The sequence below is a fragment of the Chelon labrosus genome (genome assembly GCF_963514085.1).
Source record: "Chelon labrosus genome assembly, contig: SCAFFOLD_265, whole genome shotgun sequence".
Taxonomy (NCBI): domain Eukaryota; kingdom Metazoa; phylum Chordata; class Actinopteri; order Mugiliformes; family Mugilidae; genus Chelon; species Chelon labrosus.
The window spans coordinates 1-19,000 of record NW_028181636.1 but is presented as its reverse complement, the minus strand read 5'-3'; the positions used below and the strand labels follow the sequence as shown (position 1 = coordinate 19,000).

General features: G+C 39.8%; 1 protein-coding gene across 1 annotated transcript; it reads left to right on the top strand.

Moving 5' to 3' along the window:
- The first annotated feature begins 3,868 nt into the window (after nt 1-3,868).
- LOC311509844 (regulator of microtubule dynamics protein 3-like) lies at nt 3,869-5,213 on the top strand. The gene is made up of 3 exons (XM_084575281.1): nt 3,869-4,250; nt 4,393-4,582; nt 4,979-5,213. Exons 1-3 carry the CDS (start codon nt 4,079-4,081, stop codon nt 5,193-5,195), a joined length of 579 nt encoding a protein of 192 aa, XP_084431407.1. The 5' UTR covers nt 3,869-4,078; the 3' UTR covers nt 5,196-5,213.
- The last annotated feature ends 13,787 nt before the right edge of the window (nt 5,214-19,000 follow it).

Sequence of the window (19,000 nt, the reverse complement as noted above, 5' to 3'; positions counted from 1 at the left end):
CTCTGTCCAGCAGAAACCAGAAGAAGAGGAGGTACCCCGCCTTTTAAATAACCCCACTAACCAAACCCACCAACCCACCGCAATCCCACCAACCCAACCCGCCAACCCGCCAACCCACCAACCCCTCTTCCACTGCTCTCTGCATTGCAGTAACATGTGAAAGAGGGGTATTCGTACGTAAAGATGAGTATTGGGCAGAGTTATCTCAGGCAGCTGCTGGAGATGATTCACATCCTCCAAAGAGAAGGAGAACAATGAGCAAACACCTTAGTCAAAGTGTTGTGCTCTCAACTGTGGGCCATAGAGACTCTGATGATCCTATCCTTAATCCCCATCAGTCTCTGAAAAGAGCTCTGCTTAACATCCTTGACAGGGCCATTTCAGAAATGGAAACTAGATTTTCACAAAGAAATGTTGACCTGATGAAAGCCATATTTAGTCTTGCACCTAAATCTAGTGCATTTCTAGATTCAACCCAGTTGCACCCTCTGGCTGTGCTGGCTGGCACAGTGGCAGACAATGCAAGTCTGAAAAATGAAATCCTTGTGGCAAAACAGTTACTGCTCAAGAAATGTCCAAATGAAACAGACCTGTCCACTGTGTGTAAACACCTGCAGGAGTACAAGGAAGCCTTTCCTGAGTTGCATAAATTGTATGTAACAGCCCTGGTAATTGGTGTGTCTTCACCAGCATGTGAGAGTTCCTTCTCCACATTGTCACGTGTTCTAACCCCCTATTGTCGCACCATGTTACACAAGAGAAAGAGGAATCTGGTGATCTTGGCCCATGAGAAGTCCATAACAAATAACTTGGACATGGATGAATTTGTGAGAGTTTTTGCAAAGGGAAACAGGAGACTGTTGTTGTAGAGTGGAGTGGAGAGAAATGAGAGAGGAGTGGAGAAAAAAGAGATTTTTTTGAGCTGTTAAGTTGCCAACAAAAAAAAATGAAAAAAGTAAAAAAAAAAGAAGAAAAAAACACAAAATGTTCTGTTCTATATCTGTTGTGTTTTATAAATTAGTTTGAGAAGATTTTTTTTTATTATTATTCATAAGACTGCCTTTTAGTTTTGTAAATATTGACTATAATGTGTGAAGTCCTACTTTAGGTTAAATTTATTCGAGAATTAGGCCATCCAGTTAAGCTAAATGTTATGTTGTTGGCTGATAAAATCTGGATGAAGGATATTTTATTTATTTATTTTATTTTATTTATTTTATTTTTATTTTTCAGTTCCCCCCTGAGGGATTGCCACCTTATTGTGGTCAGGGGGTTTGCGTGCCTCAGTGACCCTAAGAGCTATACCAACAGGAGCTTAGTCTTCAGGTGGGACACCCAAGTTGGACAGGTCTGAAGGTAGAGGCCTGACAAAGTGCAATGCACTTCTCCAGGTTATGGTTGGACACATAGCTAAAAACCCAATTCAATAAAGAAAACACTGTTACTATAAACACAGGGAAAAAAAGTGCTGGTGCGTGATACACATGATCCCCCCTTCACATTTCTGATGTTTCAAATATGCCTATGTTTCAAATATGCCTACCTAGAACCGGCCCTGGATACTAAGACCTGCCGTGGATGCCGAGCAGGAAAACAACATCGATGTTTCGTGCGCACAGGAATGACACAGGGTTAGTACTGATAACCTGGTTTATTAACCAACATGACGGTGATGCCATACGACACAGGTAGTTCGCATTATGTACAATAACAAAACTGGTCCCTTCACCCGGTAACCTGTATAACAGAGTGTTCTTCAGTACGGTGGCTGCAGTGGCTCAACAAATTTATGAATAACACAGTGACTTGCCTCTTCTGACACACACACAACCTGTATGACTCTCAGCAGCAAGTTGACGTGACAATGAGGGCGCTCCAGCGCCCACTCCACTAACTTGACATGGAAATGAGCGGTAGTCTAGAAAACTGGCGAGTTTTTTGTTGTTGTTGTTTTTTGAGGGCGTTCGTGCGCCCTCACATAGATTGCGCCCTGAGCGGTCGCCCACATTGCCCATAGCAAAAACCGGCCCTGATATCACTCAAACATATGCATCTAATTCAATTCGGGTTCAAGCCAAATAGTTAAAATATAATTTCACACACACAAATAAGGGCTAAAGATTTTCACCACGTCAGCATGGGTGAAGGCAACCGGGTCGGCCGGCCCCCTGACAATGAGGTGTCCCTTATTTATTTTTCAGGGATTTTGGCAACCCTACTTGTGTTGAATACTTTTACATATATTCGTGGAACGAGTATAGTTAATGCGGGCGTGTACGTGTGTATATATACCAAGGGTGGTCCGATGCGACCTCCATAATGAAACGCACCAAAATTCAAAGCACCTCCTCTTAAGTATTGAGCATCCCCATAGCACCTGCAACAGAAAATCTCTGGAGCCGCCACTGTTAGATGGTCCACTAAGACGCCACAATCTATTACACTTCATGAGCAAAACAGGCTACAGTCAAAATTTAACATCTTAAGTTGAGCCACTCATGCAAGTTAAACTGATGAAAAACTATAATACAAGGAAAATTACAATCCTCTATGCGTCAATAAAAAAAAATGATTTTGAGTGTTTACTTTAAAATAAAATAATTCAACGAACCAACATCTATTTTAAGTGCAAGAATGAAAACAAAACAACAATGATGTCCTCATGTGACAGATGCTTGCCCATCTCATGCATGGTTGATGAGGAATGTGATGATCCTGGAGCTTCCTGGTCAGGAAGTTCAGAAGATCCCTCTGGCTCAATGTCTGGAGCTCCAAAATATTTTAGAATTGCTCCTGCAAAGACAAAGCTCCTTATCAAGCAAAATAGATCATGAGCGCATTGTATAATTGCAGTGATGTTGCAGTAACACAGAAAATTAAAATTAAAATTAATCTGTTTTTATATTAAACATTGTGATGTACAGTGTCCCTTTAAAGCTTGTACCTAATTACAAAGTTGTCACTTTAAAGAGTTTTCTGCGTTAATTTACACATTGGACTAGTTAAAGAAATAAAACTAAGATATATGATCCACTGCCACAATAGTCTAAAATAATAAACACAATGCCTTATATTTATGAATCACTTAAAAAACAGACCTTTAAAATATGGATTTAAATTATAAAACAGTAGCACTTCTAATTAGAGGCATATAAAACACACACTAAACTTTGTAAATGGATCCTAGGTAATGCTAAAATATATGTTAAGTATCAAATATCTGAGAGACAACTTCTACAGTGCGGTCCAACGAATATGACCTAATAATGCTACAAAAACACCAGCCACAGCTTATCATTGCAGTTTATTTTACTTATAAGCTACGTTTATTTTTAAGCATATAAGGGATGTAACAAACACGAGATAGCAACAGATAAAGACAGGACATTTTAATTCTCCTCAGATGAGGACGAACATGCAGCTTTGGGGCCCCCTGGTGGCTTGGGGGCCCTAAGCATTCGCCCAGTTCGCCTATACCAAGAAACGGCTCTGGGTAATAGAGATTTATTCACATCTGCATGTCAGTTGGGTGTGATCACTTACCTCCCCACATATTTGCTTAAAAACCTTAAATTAGTAGGTAAGCATACCAGGAGAAATAAAAAAAACGTGTGCTTGACTTTGAATCGTGAATCTCCTTATGAGACAAAAATCCATCTAATTCCTTTGCCGTTTTAGAGTTGCAAATAACGGATGGCGGCTTCAATGCAGCTTACCACAGTCCCAGCTCGTCTTATTTTGTAAACTGGAACCGGAAGTTATTTTGCTATGCGCTGGTGTTGATAGGTGGGTGGCATTAATGTGTTGTAATGACGTAACATCAATTTGACGACATCATTGCGGCCGAAGGTTAGCATTAGCGGTTTTTATTTGATGGTACTGTTAACATCGGCGTGAAGCGTTTAACGCTGATGCAATTAGGCTAACTTGCTAGCGATGCGCTTGTCAAGCGTATTTAGTAAGTCAAGGTAAGGTAAGGTTGTCCAGTTGTCCAGAGAGTAGTGCCAGTCATAGTTTGTGACGTGAAAGTGTTATTTGTGAGTTAAGTGAAGCGTGTTCTGAACCTGCGTGTGGGGAAATGAACACTCCGCTGAGGGGTAACCGGTTAATGGGACTTGCTGTCGGAGCATCAGTCTGTTTTGGCTTGATGGCCTTAATAATTTACAGACAAATCAGTAAGAAAAAATGGTCGTTCCCGGAGACCCGGTCTGGCCAATCGCCATTGCTGCAGGAGACGACGGACGCACCGGGTGAGTTGGTCCTGCTCTACTTGGCACATATCCCATCTTGTGTGTGTGTGTGTGTGTGTGTGTGTGTGAGAGAGAGAGAGAGAGAGAGAGAGAGAGAGAGAGAGAGAGAGTGAGTGAGACTCTTTTTCCCTGTATTCTCCAGAGATGGAGGCACAGCAGCAGGCTCTGGCAGCAGTGGAGGCAGTGGTTCATAGGTTATCACCAGAGCAACAGCTGGAGTTTAGAAACCAGCTGGACCAGGTGCTGAACTGTGTGGCCTTGCTGCGCTCAGAGGTGGCTGAACTGAGAGGCAATCTGCAGGACATTGCCCTTCAAATTGTCAGAGATATCAGGTGAGTGGGCTGTGCCATACCTCTTTTGAGAATGATTGAGTGATAGGGGCTGTGGCTTAGTCGGTAGAGTGGGTTATCCATGAACCAGAGGGTTAGCGGTTCGATTTTTCATTATATTTATTACACATACTACCTCTGCAAAGGGTTAGCGGTTTGATCCCTGGCACATGGACCACGTGCCGAAGTGTCTTTGTGCATGTCACTCCTTCGTGAATGTGCTTGTCTGAATGAGTGGGTAAATGTGACATTGTGACTACAAAGTGCTATGAGTACCAGTATAAAAACCACTATATATTTATACTGTTCTTAATAACAGCTTGTTCAGTGTTCATATCTGTGTTAACTGATGTATCATAACAGAACACTGACTGATGTTCCTTCTCCACCAATATCCAGAAACGGAGTGGAGGAAAGTCCATGGATACGTCGCCGGCATCATGTTGTCCCCAGAGAGCGTGCAAACTCCACCAGCTCCAGCTCGATCTACTTCACTGCTAGCCAGGGCATGACTAGCACATATGAAGAGACCAGTGAAGCAGGGTATGTCATGCTTTCAGTAGCTGCAGAACATTCATTCACTGATCTTAAATGTATGGCTAATACAACTGACTGACTCTTTTTATAAAAAAACCAAAACATACACGCATTGGGGTCAGTGTTAGTGTTAGTTTGTTTCAGATTAAATTCAGATCAAGAAAACTTTATTTGTCCCCGGTGAGCAGCATGACGTGAAAGTACAAGACACTTTTACGGAACAAAAAACTAAAAATTGCAAACAAAACAAAAGTATATACAAAAAAGAAAAAACTACGTCATTAGTGTATTAACTATCCAAAACTGTCGATGGAGGATGGAAACTTTACCGTAAGAGTAACTGAATAAAGTTCAAATGTAAACAGGAATTACGAAGATTATATATTTACATGTTATTGCAGAGGTATTATGGGTAATAAACATAATAAAAAAATAAAATGAATGAAAATTGCTGAAAATCCATAAAAAATAAATAAACATACAAATTAACATAAATTGTTTTCGTGTATGTGTGAGATGATCTTAGAGCAAACCGAAACAGTGCTCTGCAGTCGGTTTCTATTTTGGAGGCTGATTGGTAGAATCAGCAGGTTATGGGAAAAGTAATGATGCTCTCAAATGAAACTGTAGTATGTCTCTGCTGACTCCAAAGGCGCTGAGTTTCCTAAGGAGGTATTGTCGTTGCTGACACCTCCTGAGAGTCTCCTCAGTGTTGGAGGAGAATTTCAGCAGGTTGTCAATGATGGTGCCCAGATATTTGAACTCCTTGACTAGCTCCACTGGCTTCAAATTGATGATGCTGGTGACAGATCCCTATGCTTCTGGGTTGCAACAATGTGTCACTGAAAAGGATGGCATTGGTTACATAAATATGTCGATTTGCATGGAATGCATTGACCCATCACAACACTTTCATGCCAATACTGGCATCTTCAACAGACAGGCATACTGACAAGATACTTTTATATGAAAAAGCGTGACTCTGATTGTCAGAAGTGTGGTAATTCTTCTAACCAGATCCAATAAGATGCACACTTTATAAAAACGATTGGCCACAGATGAACAGTGTACAAGCGTTTCAACAGAGAAGACTTTCCGACCTCCAAACGAGCAACAGCATAAGTAATTAGACTATTACAGTACAGAGTTTTGTCAGATTCTTTGTAGGTAGTTCGTGCCTGCTAGTTGTTGTTGCATCCTCTTGCTGTGTTTCACTCAGAATCAGAATCAGAATGCTTTTATTGCCATTGCATGTCAACATACAACAAAATTACAATGGCTCTCCTTAGAAGACACAAAAGACAGAAACAGTAACATAAATTACACCCCACCCTTATTCCCCAAGCTGACATACATATATATTGCAGAGGGGATGGGTAGTGGGGAAGCAGAGTTCAGTGCAATGATGGCTGTTGGGTAGAAATTGTTCTTGAGTCTGGCCGTGCATGTCTTAAGTGACCTGTACCGTCTTCCAGAGGGTAACAGAGTGAACAGATGATGGAAAGCATGTCTGATGTTTTTTACAATGTTACAGGCCCTGCTCTGCGGCATCTGGATTGGTAAATGTCCTACAGAGGTGGGAATGGGATACCAGTGATCCCCAGGGCAGTTTCTGTTACCCTCTGGAGAGTTGTTTTGTCAGCCGCTGAACAGTTCCCAAACCAGACAGTTGTACAGTGTGTTAAAATGCTTTCCATCGAGCAGTGATAGAAAGATTCCAGCAGTTTTCTGGGCAGAAATGCCTTGCTCAGTGTTCTGAGAAAGTAAAGTCTCTGTTGAGCCTTCTTGACGGTAGCAGTAGAGTTCATAGTCCATTTAAGGTCCTTGCAGATGTGGACACCCAAAAATTTGTTTCTATTTGCGGGGTGGAGAAGAATGCAGTCATGGGTGTACAGGGCGTAGAGGACAGGACTGAGCACACAACCCTTAGGTGCTCCCATGCTGAGGGTTAGGATTGTTGAGGTGTGGGGAGTCTCACCTTTCGTGGGCGAGCACTGAGAAAGTCCAGCATACACTGGCACAGTTGACTGCTGAGGGCCAGTTCCTGCATTTTTGTGACCATCTTGCTGGTTATTATGGTGTTGAAATTTGAGCTGTAATCCACAAAGACCATCCTGACATATGAGCCCCTATCTAGGTGTGTTAGTGCAGTACAAATGATTATGTTAATGGCATCCTCAGTATATGCTCTATAGGCATACTGGTGTGGGTCGAATGTAGGGGGGAGAGATCATTTAAGGTGGCCTCGGATCATTCTTTCAAAGCACTTGGAGACAACAGATGTGAGAGCAACAGGCCTGTAGTCGCTGAGGGAGATGATCTTCGTCCGCTTGGGCACTGGGATGATAGTGGTGGTTTTCAGGCAGGCTGGCATGGTGCTCTGTGCTAGGGAAAGGTTAAAAATGTCTGTAAATGGGGGGGGGGGGGGGGGCAGCCATTCAACGGGCCCAAGTCGTTTTTCACTGATCCTGAAGCTGCCCGTGCGTATGTTTCCCGGGACACTGTCCGCTGTCAATGAGGACTGACTGCCGTGGTCACAATGGTCATTCATGGGGATGGTTAAGGTGATATTTTTTTCTTTTCCTTACTGTTTTGGAATAATATTCAAGTTGTTCTTAAAACAAAGTTACTAAGTATAAATGTGACTAAGTACGGAAAAAAGAAGAAAAAGGAAACGTTAAAAAATAAAAGTTGAAAGTAGAAAGTAAAAGAAAGTAGAAGGTAAAAGTGCGGAGAAGAGCGAGCAACAGACAAAGACCCCCGGCTGGTTTTATAGGTTATCTCCCGGGGCGGAATTTAGATCGGGTCTCCAAATTCTTTGCGCGGAAAGATCTTTGTCTCAAGATATCTTATTACCTGATCTTCTTACCCTGCTTTATATTACTTAATTTAATCATTCCATCACTTGTCATGGCTTGTTCACGATGTTCTTGCCTATGCGGCAACATTCAACATTACAACATGACAAGATGACGTATATGAATGACAAAATCAAAATAGTTCAAAAGCATCAGTGAATTAATAACATCAGGTTCTTCAGGATATTTTGCTAATGAAGAAAAGGTTGGGGTTTCTAAAATAACAATTTCAATAGTTATAGCTACTACTCATATTTGAATTTATTGAGGGATAGCCCCTTGAGATGTAGCATCTCATTTACGAGGGGGTCCTGAATACACAAGTAACACAGAATAACACAGATACAAACATATATTACATGAAACAATAATACAAACAGACAGTACAAGTACATGAACAAGTTGTTCTGACAAAAGATGACCTAAAGCAGTGAATGGAGGTAATGGATCTCACATGAAGAGGAAGATTATTCCAGTTAGATGGAGCTTTATATTGGAAAGACCTGCGACCAATTTCTTGGAAAATTCTGGGTACAAAAAAGGAGGGGTATTGCATATGTCTAAGTGAGTAAGAGGAACTAAATGGAACAAGAAGTTGACTTAAATAGGAGGGACAGTGAGAGTGAATACACTTAAAGATGAACAAAATCCAGTGAAATCGTATTCTGTTATTAAGATGCAGCCAATTAAGTGATTCATACATGAAACAGTGATGAGTTTTGAATGGACACCTCAAAATTAATCTACATAGGGAATTATAAGCAATATTGAGAGGTTTGAGATAACTGTCAAATGTGTTCTGATAAACAATGTCAGCATAATCAGTGACAGGACAAAATAAGCTGAGTAATTATTCTTTTTCTAACATCAAAAGTAAAACACTTAATAGAGCGATACAACTGACTGAGATATCCATGGTTCTCTTAACAACAGAGTCAATATGAAGTTTGAAGGAAAGTTCCGGGTCAAGCCCAAGTCCAAGATATTTGAAGGAGCTGACAGTCTCGAGAAGTGAACCATCATCAAAATTGATTTGCAAATTGTGTGGATGTAAGTGATTGTAACGAGTATGAAGTAACATGCTTGCAGTTTTCTTCATATCAAGTACAAGTTTGTTATTGAAAAAACATTTTTGAACCAAATTGAAGTCTGACTGTAGTATGTAGTAGGTATTCTGGATTAGAGATAAATCAGTGTGAGATGTATAAATAACAGTATCATCAGCATACAGATGAACAGAACATTGGGAACATATACTTGGTAAATCATTAATAAAAATGGAAAAAAAGAAGTGGGCCTAAGGTGGAACCTTGCGGAACCCCCTTTTCAACAATTAAATAATGAAAACCCTGAAAAGCAACATATTGACGCCTGTTATGAAGATATGAATTAAACCAGAGGAGAGCATATTGTGAAAAACCAATAGAATAAAGCTTGTCAAGGAGGAGGTAGTGGTCTACCAAATCAAAAGCTTTGGAGAGATCAATAAATATTGCACCGGTGAGTTGGCCTGTATCAAAGGAGGAGAACACATCGTTAGTGAATTTTAAGAGAGCTCAAAAATTTTAGCAACAGAACAAATGATAGAGATTGGACGATAGTTATTCATATCAGTTGGATCTCCAGCTTTGAAAAGGGGAGTAACTCTGGCACATTTCCAAATTGAAGGAATTGAGCAAGTAGATAATGAGAGATTGAACAGTTCTGCAAGGGGGTACATTAAAACATCTGCAGCTATTATAAGAAATTTGGCATCTAAGCCATCAGGCCCAGGACTAGAGCTATGTTTAAGCTCACGTATGCCGTGAAAAACATCAGTGGGAAGGATTTTGCTAAAGGAAAAATAGGTATTTCTAAGAACAGGGTTTTGGGAATAAGCTGTGTTATGAAAATTGTTGAGCTGGGAACCACAGATGGATGAGAAATGTTGGTTAAAAGCCTGGGAAATGAGTCGTAGATCAGAGATAATTTGATCATTAAAACGAATCTGGTTAATGGTGCTTTTATTAGTTTTGTTGAGAATAAGATTCAACTGATTCCAAAACTGTTTAGGATTATGAAAATTATGAGAACGGTTGTCTTTATAGTGGTTGGATTTGGCATTCCTAGTTTTGGTTTTACACATATTCCTCAGACATCTGTAGGATTCCCAGTCACCAGGATCTTTGGAAGAGCGGTATTTAGACCAGGCTTTATCCCTTTGTTTAAATAAGCTGATGAGTTCAGAGCTAATCCAGGGTAGATGTCTGCCTTTAACTCTAATTGTTCTCGTGGGGGCATGTTTATCAATGACATTTAATATTTCGAAAGAAAAAAATTCCAGGCATCTTCAATGAAAGGAATTAGCTGAAATCTGTCCCAATTAATAGTAATTATATCTCGAACAAAGCACTCATTATTAATATTCTTGTATTGTCTAAATTTTATATATTTAGGCGGTGATCTAGGAACTTTAATTTTCCGAACACAAAATATTACAGAGTGGTCACTTAAACAGTCCGACATAACACCAGAAATAATAATTCGTTCAGGTTTAGTGACAAGTATCCAATCTAGCAAAGAAGAAGAGCGAATACCAACTCTGGTAGGTTCATTAATCAGCCGAGTTAAGTTCACACTACTAAATAAATTGCCATCATTGGAAGAGGAACGATGAAGCCAATTAATGTTGAAGTCTCCAAGGATTATCATTTCATTGTGTTTCTTGAGAGAGTTGATAGTAGACAAAATACCCATTGTAGAGTCACTTGGAGCAGATGGGGGTCTATAAATGTTGCCAATGGTTAAATGTTTGTTGTCATGAAGAATAATGTTGATAAAGATACATTCAAAATGAATTGGTTCAACAGTAGGGCTGGGTATCGTGGCCAATTTCCTAAATCGATTCAATTTCGATTCATAAGGTTCTGAATCGATTAATCACGATTCGATTCGATTTCGATTCAATCTTCTCATAAATAATGAAAATGGCTCAACTGTGTTACAAAATACACTTTATTTTTTATCTTCAACAAAACAGGTTTTAATCTTGTGAATTGGACATTTTAAACTAGACCTGTAAACAAAAAATTCAAGTTTCAAAAGTGCAATCTTGACAAATAATTCAACTACAACATTCCATCACTGTTTCTTAAAGTGCAAAAATAATAATAATGGTAACAAAACTAAAAGTAAACTTAAACTGTCCAGTCAAGCCCTGTTATTGTGACTTTGTTCTCACTTGGTAATTGTGAGATTTTTGTTTAGGAAAAGGAGCTCTGGGGTTAGGCAGCACCTTTTTGCGGTGACAATATCACCCGCAGTTGAAAACACTCTCTCCGACGCAATACTGGTCCATGGGACGCAAAGGTATTGTTATCTTTATGGCCCGCGGCGAATCGGCTGGTAATGTTAGTGATTCCCTCAGTTTCTTTTGTTTTGCCCCGGACGGCTTGTTGTCGGAAGCTAACGTTAGCGTAGTGTGATACCTCGTCAAGTGGTTTCTGAGGTTTGTAGTATTTCTACAATAACTGACCTCCGCTTGGCAGATCTTGCAAACCACTTTGGTTTTATCCAGCTCTTTGTCCGGTGTTGTTTTAAATCCGAAATGGTTCCAGACGTCAGACTTCAGCTGGGACGGCTTGCTGAGCGGAGTTTTACCTGCATCGGCCATTGTGTGTATGCACGCTTGTGAACGTGAACCGGGCGTAAACGCGCCGCTGCTTCATCGCGCGCGAGACCACTGGGGTTCATGGGGAAAAAAAAATCGATCTCATGCCCTGTGAATCGATATTGCAAAATTTAAATGAAATCGATCGGAAATCGATTGAATCGATTTTTTTACCCAGCCCTATTCAACAGTAGGAGTAACACACTCAGAAACAAGATTTGCAGAAACATGAGTAGCCACCCCACCTCCTCTAGACGCCCTATCAGCTCTGTACAAAACATTACTAAATCATTACTGATATTATTATGTAACCATGTTTCAGAGATTGTGATGATGTTAGGTTTGTAAAGAGTAACCCAGGCACAAAGGGAATCAATTTTGGAAGCAAGGCTTCTAATATTGAGATGAATCATTTTTAGACCCTTAGCTGATTCCATTATGCCAGAAGAACCAATGAAAGCAGCAGGTCAGTAAAATAAACAAACAAACAAAACAACAACAACAACAAAAAAAAGACACCACGTTCAGCTGACAAGGACCATGAAGGCCTATAGGTTTTGGATAATGGGCCAAAACCGTATTCATAGCTGTGACTGCTTCATTAAAAAGATTTATAGATGTAGCTTAGAGAAATCAAATTTAGGGAAACAACAACCAGAGTCATAAGAAATAAAGTAGGCTGACGCTAGTCAGTAACTATAATTGCCCGATAATATAACTCTTCAGAGAAGTTAGTGCAACACAAAGACTGCTTTGGCAAGAGTGAAATACAAGAGTAAAAGAAAAATCAACCCTCAAGGTGATCACGAGAAGCAACTTTGCGACAGTTATCTCCAACAAGCCCTCCAACTTATACGACCATATAGGCAAGGGCGGACTGGCGTATGGGAACACCAGGGATTTCCCCGGTGGGTCGGTGGGCCTGTGGGCCGGGGGGCCGGGCCATGAGAAAAAAAAATAAATAAAGGGGGGAAAAAGTCTATCACAACGGGCAACAGCGTTGTAGTCCGCTGGAGGGCTGGGTCGGGCGGCTATTGTTGTGATAGGCTATACCTGTGTTCACGGATCACTGCCTATGCTGATAGCCAATCACATTTCGTCCATGTGGGTAAGTCCCACCCATTTCCTCAGGCTGTAGCAGCCATAGGTTGCAGCTGTCACTTGTCAATCACACTGCGCAAACGGTGTAAGACAGCTTTGGTGGACTGAGAGCCAGTGGTGTCTATTTTAAATAACATTTTTATTGGAATGAGCTTATTGTTGTAATTGTGTTGCCGTATATGGCCCTTTGTCTGACTCTGACCAACCCGCGTAAAGCTTGTCATTTGTTCTCCACAGATCATCCGGACAGAACTTTTTTTTATTTTTTTTGCTTGGTGTCCTAAGTTAGCATGCTAATGCTAATACCGTGTTAAACATGCTGCTGTTATTTGGCTAACGGTCACTTTCAGTGTGTCTGCGGGTCAGTTCTGATAGATATAAAATATTATCTTGCCTGATACAGTTATGGTCCTTGAGTTTGACATGTGTGGTTTATGAATGATCATTTATTTAATATACAGTAGTATTAGCCAATATAAATATTATATATGGTCATTTTAAAAAAAAAAATCATACTAATAAAGTAACAGTTAATAAATAAATAAACTTGTTTATATTTTAAAAGTTTGGTACAGATTTAATTTAAGATTTAATTAACTGCACTTTATAAGAGAATGTGTTCATTGTTAATAAAGCATTTTAAGCTTCAAGTATGACTAATTGCTTTCTTGATCATCCCTTTACTAAAAACTCCAGCACAAAATAAAACATACCAATGCTGCAGACACAGAATTGAGTTCAGCCTATTGGCACGGCCCTTCAAGATATTTACGGTTTCTCATGTGGCCCCTTGGGAAAAATAATTGCTCATCCCTGGTATAGACAGTCAGTGTCATTCAGTTCTAACAGCCTGACAAATTGGTCGACCATATTTTATTGTATCAATGACCTGTTTGCATTAAAATCACTACATGCTGTAAAATCACTATACTGCTGTAATTATTTTACTGTAGGCTACGTAAGGGTTCAGGTTAATGATCAGTATATTATTATGTTCCATAACAACATTAAATGCAGTTTTTTTCATCAAGGTACATGAAACTTGTGTTGCCGGCAGGCTGGCTGGCTGGCTCACCAGCCGCGCATGAAGTGGGCCGGTCTGTCAATGACTCCCGGCCCCCCCCCCCCAGTCCAGCCCTGCATGTAGGTCGTTTGTACATGCTCTCGAATACGACCCATGGGAGCGTTTCTTGTGATAGCGCTCCTACCGGTAACAGGAGAGTATTGCGGATTGCGGGGATCAATCCGCGACATCGGTATGTCATAGTTGGACGAATTTAGGTAAGTACGGCAAATGTGTTTAATTGACATTTGAGAACAATATAACATGTTGTCAGCTCGTTTTAATGTTGTTTCGCTGTCTAGTATACTATCTTACGGAAGCGTATTGCTGCCACACTGTAGAAAAAAAAGGTTCAATATTATGTAATTACATGAAAGTTTCTTGTTATATCATGATATTTTTCACGTTTTAACAAGACAAGTATCACGTTATTACATGAAATTATCATGTTATTTCATGAAATTATCACGTTATTTCATGATAATGATATTTTCATGTTATAACGTGAAAATATGTTATTTCAAGATAAAATATTTTCACGTTTTTACATGAAATTATCATGTTATTTCAAGATATGATATTTTCACGTTATAACGTGAAAATATCATTATCATGAAATAACGTGATAATTTCATGAAATAACATGATAATTTCATGTAATAACGTGATACTTATCTTGTTAAAACGTGAAAAATATCATGTTATAACAAGAAACTTTCATGTAATTACATAATATTGAGCCTTTTTTTTTTTCTACAGTGTGGCAGCAATACGCTTCCGTACTATCTAGAATTACTACGGGGGATAAATTTACCGTTATAAGAGCTAACGTTGCATTAAAACAACGCTTGCCAAAAGTTATATTTTTGAAACGTAAGCTAGCTAGCTAGCTAGCATTATAACAGCTATGTAAATATGACTTCCAGAAGACGTCAGGACATGCACAGGTGAAAGCCTGGAATGGAAAAGGACAGACAGATAAGACAGGTGTCCATTGGTGTCTGTAAGCCGATTTTCAAATGCTGTTATCATACTTTACATACTTAATTTACCAATCACAGTATCTATTGTTCTGAAGGCGTGTATTGAAGTAGTTAAGTAATATATTAATTTATAACTGCCCTATGCCTGAAATCAGGCATGGTCCCTGAGAACTTGATTGGCCATGATTTCTACAAAGGAACATAACATGCATATAATAGTAAGCTATTGACTGGAAAATAAGGGGTAAACATGAAGTTAAACAATTTGTCCCAGGGGGTTTACAATCTATACAGTATGTGACATCCTCTGTCCTTAGACCCTCAATTTCACTAAGGAACAACCAAATTCTGACATAAGTTTCTGTAGTACATTATATTTCTGATGTTAGAAGCATTATGAGTAATGTTATACTGCAAATTGAAAACATGACATGTTTGTACCTTGTAGGTGCCTGACTACATAGTATGTACGTTGTGTACTACATGCATACTGTGTTACATAATGCACTTTTTTATCTAACTTGGCTACACTAATTTATCGCGTCATCTTCAAATATAGGCTGTTGCATACATATACAGAATGTGGATCATTTTACCAGGTATTACAAAATGCCTGCATAACTGAGGAATTAATGTGTCATTGGAAATTGTACATTTTCCAATAATTTTCAAACAGTTTAACAGTAATACTTAATGCTGTCTATCTGTCTGTCTTGCAGTGGGACAAAGTGGAAAAACTCCTGGGAGCCAAAAGGCAACATTCAAAGCTAACATCCTGAAATAGACTGTCACTGTGTCATATTGATTTTGTTATTGTTGCTGTGTTGTATGGCAGTTATGGAGACTGACAGGGGATTATGCCATATTGTGGAAATCAAAAATGTTCAAGTATAGACATGTTTCTTTTTTAATAATTAGCTTTTAATGTTTGATTCAGACTGGTATTTAATTGATGACAAGTGAAAATCAGTTATTATATATTCTTTGATATAACTGCTTTATGATCTGTTTTGCTTGATCTTTGAGGAGGCAGGCTACATGAATGATAAATGTTAATGTCTGGTAATGTTTTAAAATAAAATACCTGCCACCTGTCTCTGTCTGTGTTCATTTCCATTCAATTCAGTTTCAAGATTGTTTATAGTTTATAAATTAGCAGCCTGAATAGGTTTGTTTCCACTAAAAAAGGGTGAGGGGTTAACAGACAACTTCATCCAATCACACCCATTACAGTACCTTAGCCAGCATAAAAGACGAGCCCATGTCATCGAGAAGTACATTCTTACCCATCAGCTGAATTTTTGTGCTTATATTGCTTGTTAATCACTCAGAATCGATTTAGTTTGATTAACATTTATTGTTAAAGGCATAAGCCGTGAATCTGTAGTTACACTATAGGTGAGGATAGAAGTTACAATATTCTGAAATCAAGGAATGCCCCCTGTCGCATATCCTCATTAGTGTTTTGTTGAGATGCTGTTTTTTCATTGAAACACACAGATGTCAGAAATTACCTATTGGACATCATAACAACGGTATGTGTAACTGATTTACTCAAAGTCCCTTGACAAATAGCTGTTGTGATGTTGGTTTCAAGATGTCTGGTGGAATTAATTGGCAAAAACAAATGAGCAGATACAATATAAATTATTAATTCAGTTGTAAATCTGTCAGATATGATTACCTTACATGATTTTTCTCATTGTTATTTAAAAAAATAAATTCCTTATTTCATGGGCTTAGCCCTCAAAAGGCTGAATCTTAGGGCCCGTCCACACAGAAACGCAAAAACGCGGATATTTCTTGAAACGATGATCGAAAACGGAGAGGAAAAAGATCGTTTTCGTACGTGTGGACGGGCCCTAAGCCTGTGCACAGCTGTGTCCATGAAATGTGAAAATCCATACTTTGTTGTAGGACTATAATAAAGATATCATTGGAAAGGTCTCAACGTGGGGAACAACATATGTTGGTTAGGGGATTGTAAATGGCTCCTTGTTTAAACTATTGACCTTTGAACCCTGACTTCTGAGAAGTTCTGAAGGGCTGTAATTCTGCATCAAAAGGGGCTATAGACACAGGACAAAGTGTTCTAGAAAGCTTATGAACTCAGCTGTGCGACTATACCTAGTGGATATAGACAGAAAGTGGGGGCGCTGTTCAAAATGGTAAACATATCTTTTCACCCACTTGACAATTATATACTTAAATTCTGGTCACAGAAATGTGTTTCTGTGACCCTGGCTATGTATTCATTTTATTATTTATAACCTCCTATTCTAGGAAATCACTAATCGTTGTAGAAACTACAAATCCCTTGAGCTGCGACATGTAGCTTGATACCAAGTCACGTGATATTTGTAGTTTTTTGGTTTTCAAACACGTATGTTAAAATAGGGTTGTAAAAAAGATATATATACTGATTACATCAAATATCTAGTATTGCCGAACTAGCGATGACATTGGTTTAAGTTGATATTTGTTAAGAAAAAGTGACTCGTAATGGCAGTGGTTATAGTTAAGAAATGACACACAACACTGCATTTGAATCGTTTATTTGAAAATATTTGCTGGGGCGGCACAGTGGTGAGGTGGTTAGCACTGATGCATCACAGCAAGAAGGTCACCGGTTCGAATCCATGGGCCGGCTGGCCTTTCTGTGTGGAGTTTGCATGTTCTCCCTGTGTCTGCGTGGGTTCTCTCCGGGTACTCCAGCTTCCTCCCACCGTCCAAAGCAGGGGCGATTCTAGACCTAGAGCTTTGCTGGGGCACAGGCCCCCAACTCCCAATACATTAAAAAAAAAATTAAAAAAAAATAAATTAAATGTGTGCGCAATATGAAATAAATGGCTAGCCTACGGGTACAAGCTTCAAAATCATTATTGTCACTGCCATACTGTAGGCCAGGGATTCCCAAAGTGTGGTGCGCGCACCCCTGGGGGTGCGTGAACTGCCTCTAGGGGGTGCGCGAGATGAAAAATGCAATGGCGGAGAAGAAGTTATCTTCTTCTACGCACTAACAGAGCCAGCTGCGCTGCACTTGAAAATCGTCAGATGGATCCTCATTTTTATATCTGTTCCTGATCCTATGCTCTTTGTTATTTATGTTGTGGGTCTTGTGTAACTTTATTACAATTTAGTTAAAATTACTGGCGTTCTAATTCTGAGCGGCTAACGGCCGGTGATGCTAAAAACAACTAGCGACATACATTAAACAGTAAAGTAAGTAAAGTTGTAACAATTAAATTCACATGGAAATAGCGACACAGGGGTGAAACCAAACGACAATGATGGGCAGTTTATCCGGAACTCACCTGTAAGACAGGTGGAAAGAAATAGCGCTCAGACACGTAGACGTCACGTCCCGAAGTTGTTTCTGAAGTGAGTGCGGGACCCCAATCACAGCCAAAGTCGCGTGAATAAATTACCATATTAAGTAGCCATGTGTTCATTGTGTATGGAGTGAATAAAGCAGCAATGAGTTGCCACATTAGGTACATACCGGTATGTGTAAATTCTGTAAATTATGCCATGTAGACATAAAACCCTAAAGTGATTTTTTTTTTACTAGTGAAATTTATACTGGGGCACTACAGACCAATACTGGGGCACGTGCCCCAGTGAAATCTGTCTGATGACGCCACTGGTCCAAAGACATGCTGGTTAGGTTAATTGGTGATTCTAAATTGGCCGTAGGTGTGAGTGTGAATGGTTGTCTGTCTCTCTATGTTAGCCCTGCGATGGACTGGCGACCTGTCCAGGGTGTACCCCTGCCTCTCGCCCGATGACAGCTGGGATAGGCTCCAGCAGACCCCCGCGACCCTTAACAGGAATAAGCGGGTATAGAAGATGAATGAATGAATGAATGAAGCTTTGCTGTAGCTTGGTTGAGCGGCAGAAACCGAATGCAGCCAATCCACGGCGGACAGCTATAGACAGGAATCGAATGAGTCCATCTACGTCACTTGGCTTTCTGCCGACCTCATAAGCCTTATTTTAATAATAGAGTTCAAAATGCACCAGGTTTAACGAATGCATTGAGTAACACGGCATTAATAGCATTCACTTTGAGGATGTGGGTAGTATTTTCACACTAATCGGCTCGTTTTCTACCCCGGGATGATGACGGAGGTTGACCGGCCGATCACCTCAGGAGGCCGGCTGCTCGCCTCTGAGATGACCCACTGCTCCCGGTCGGCTGGTTCCACAGGTGGCGCTTCACTTCTTCGA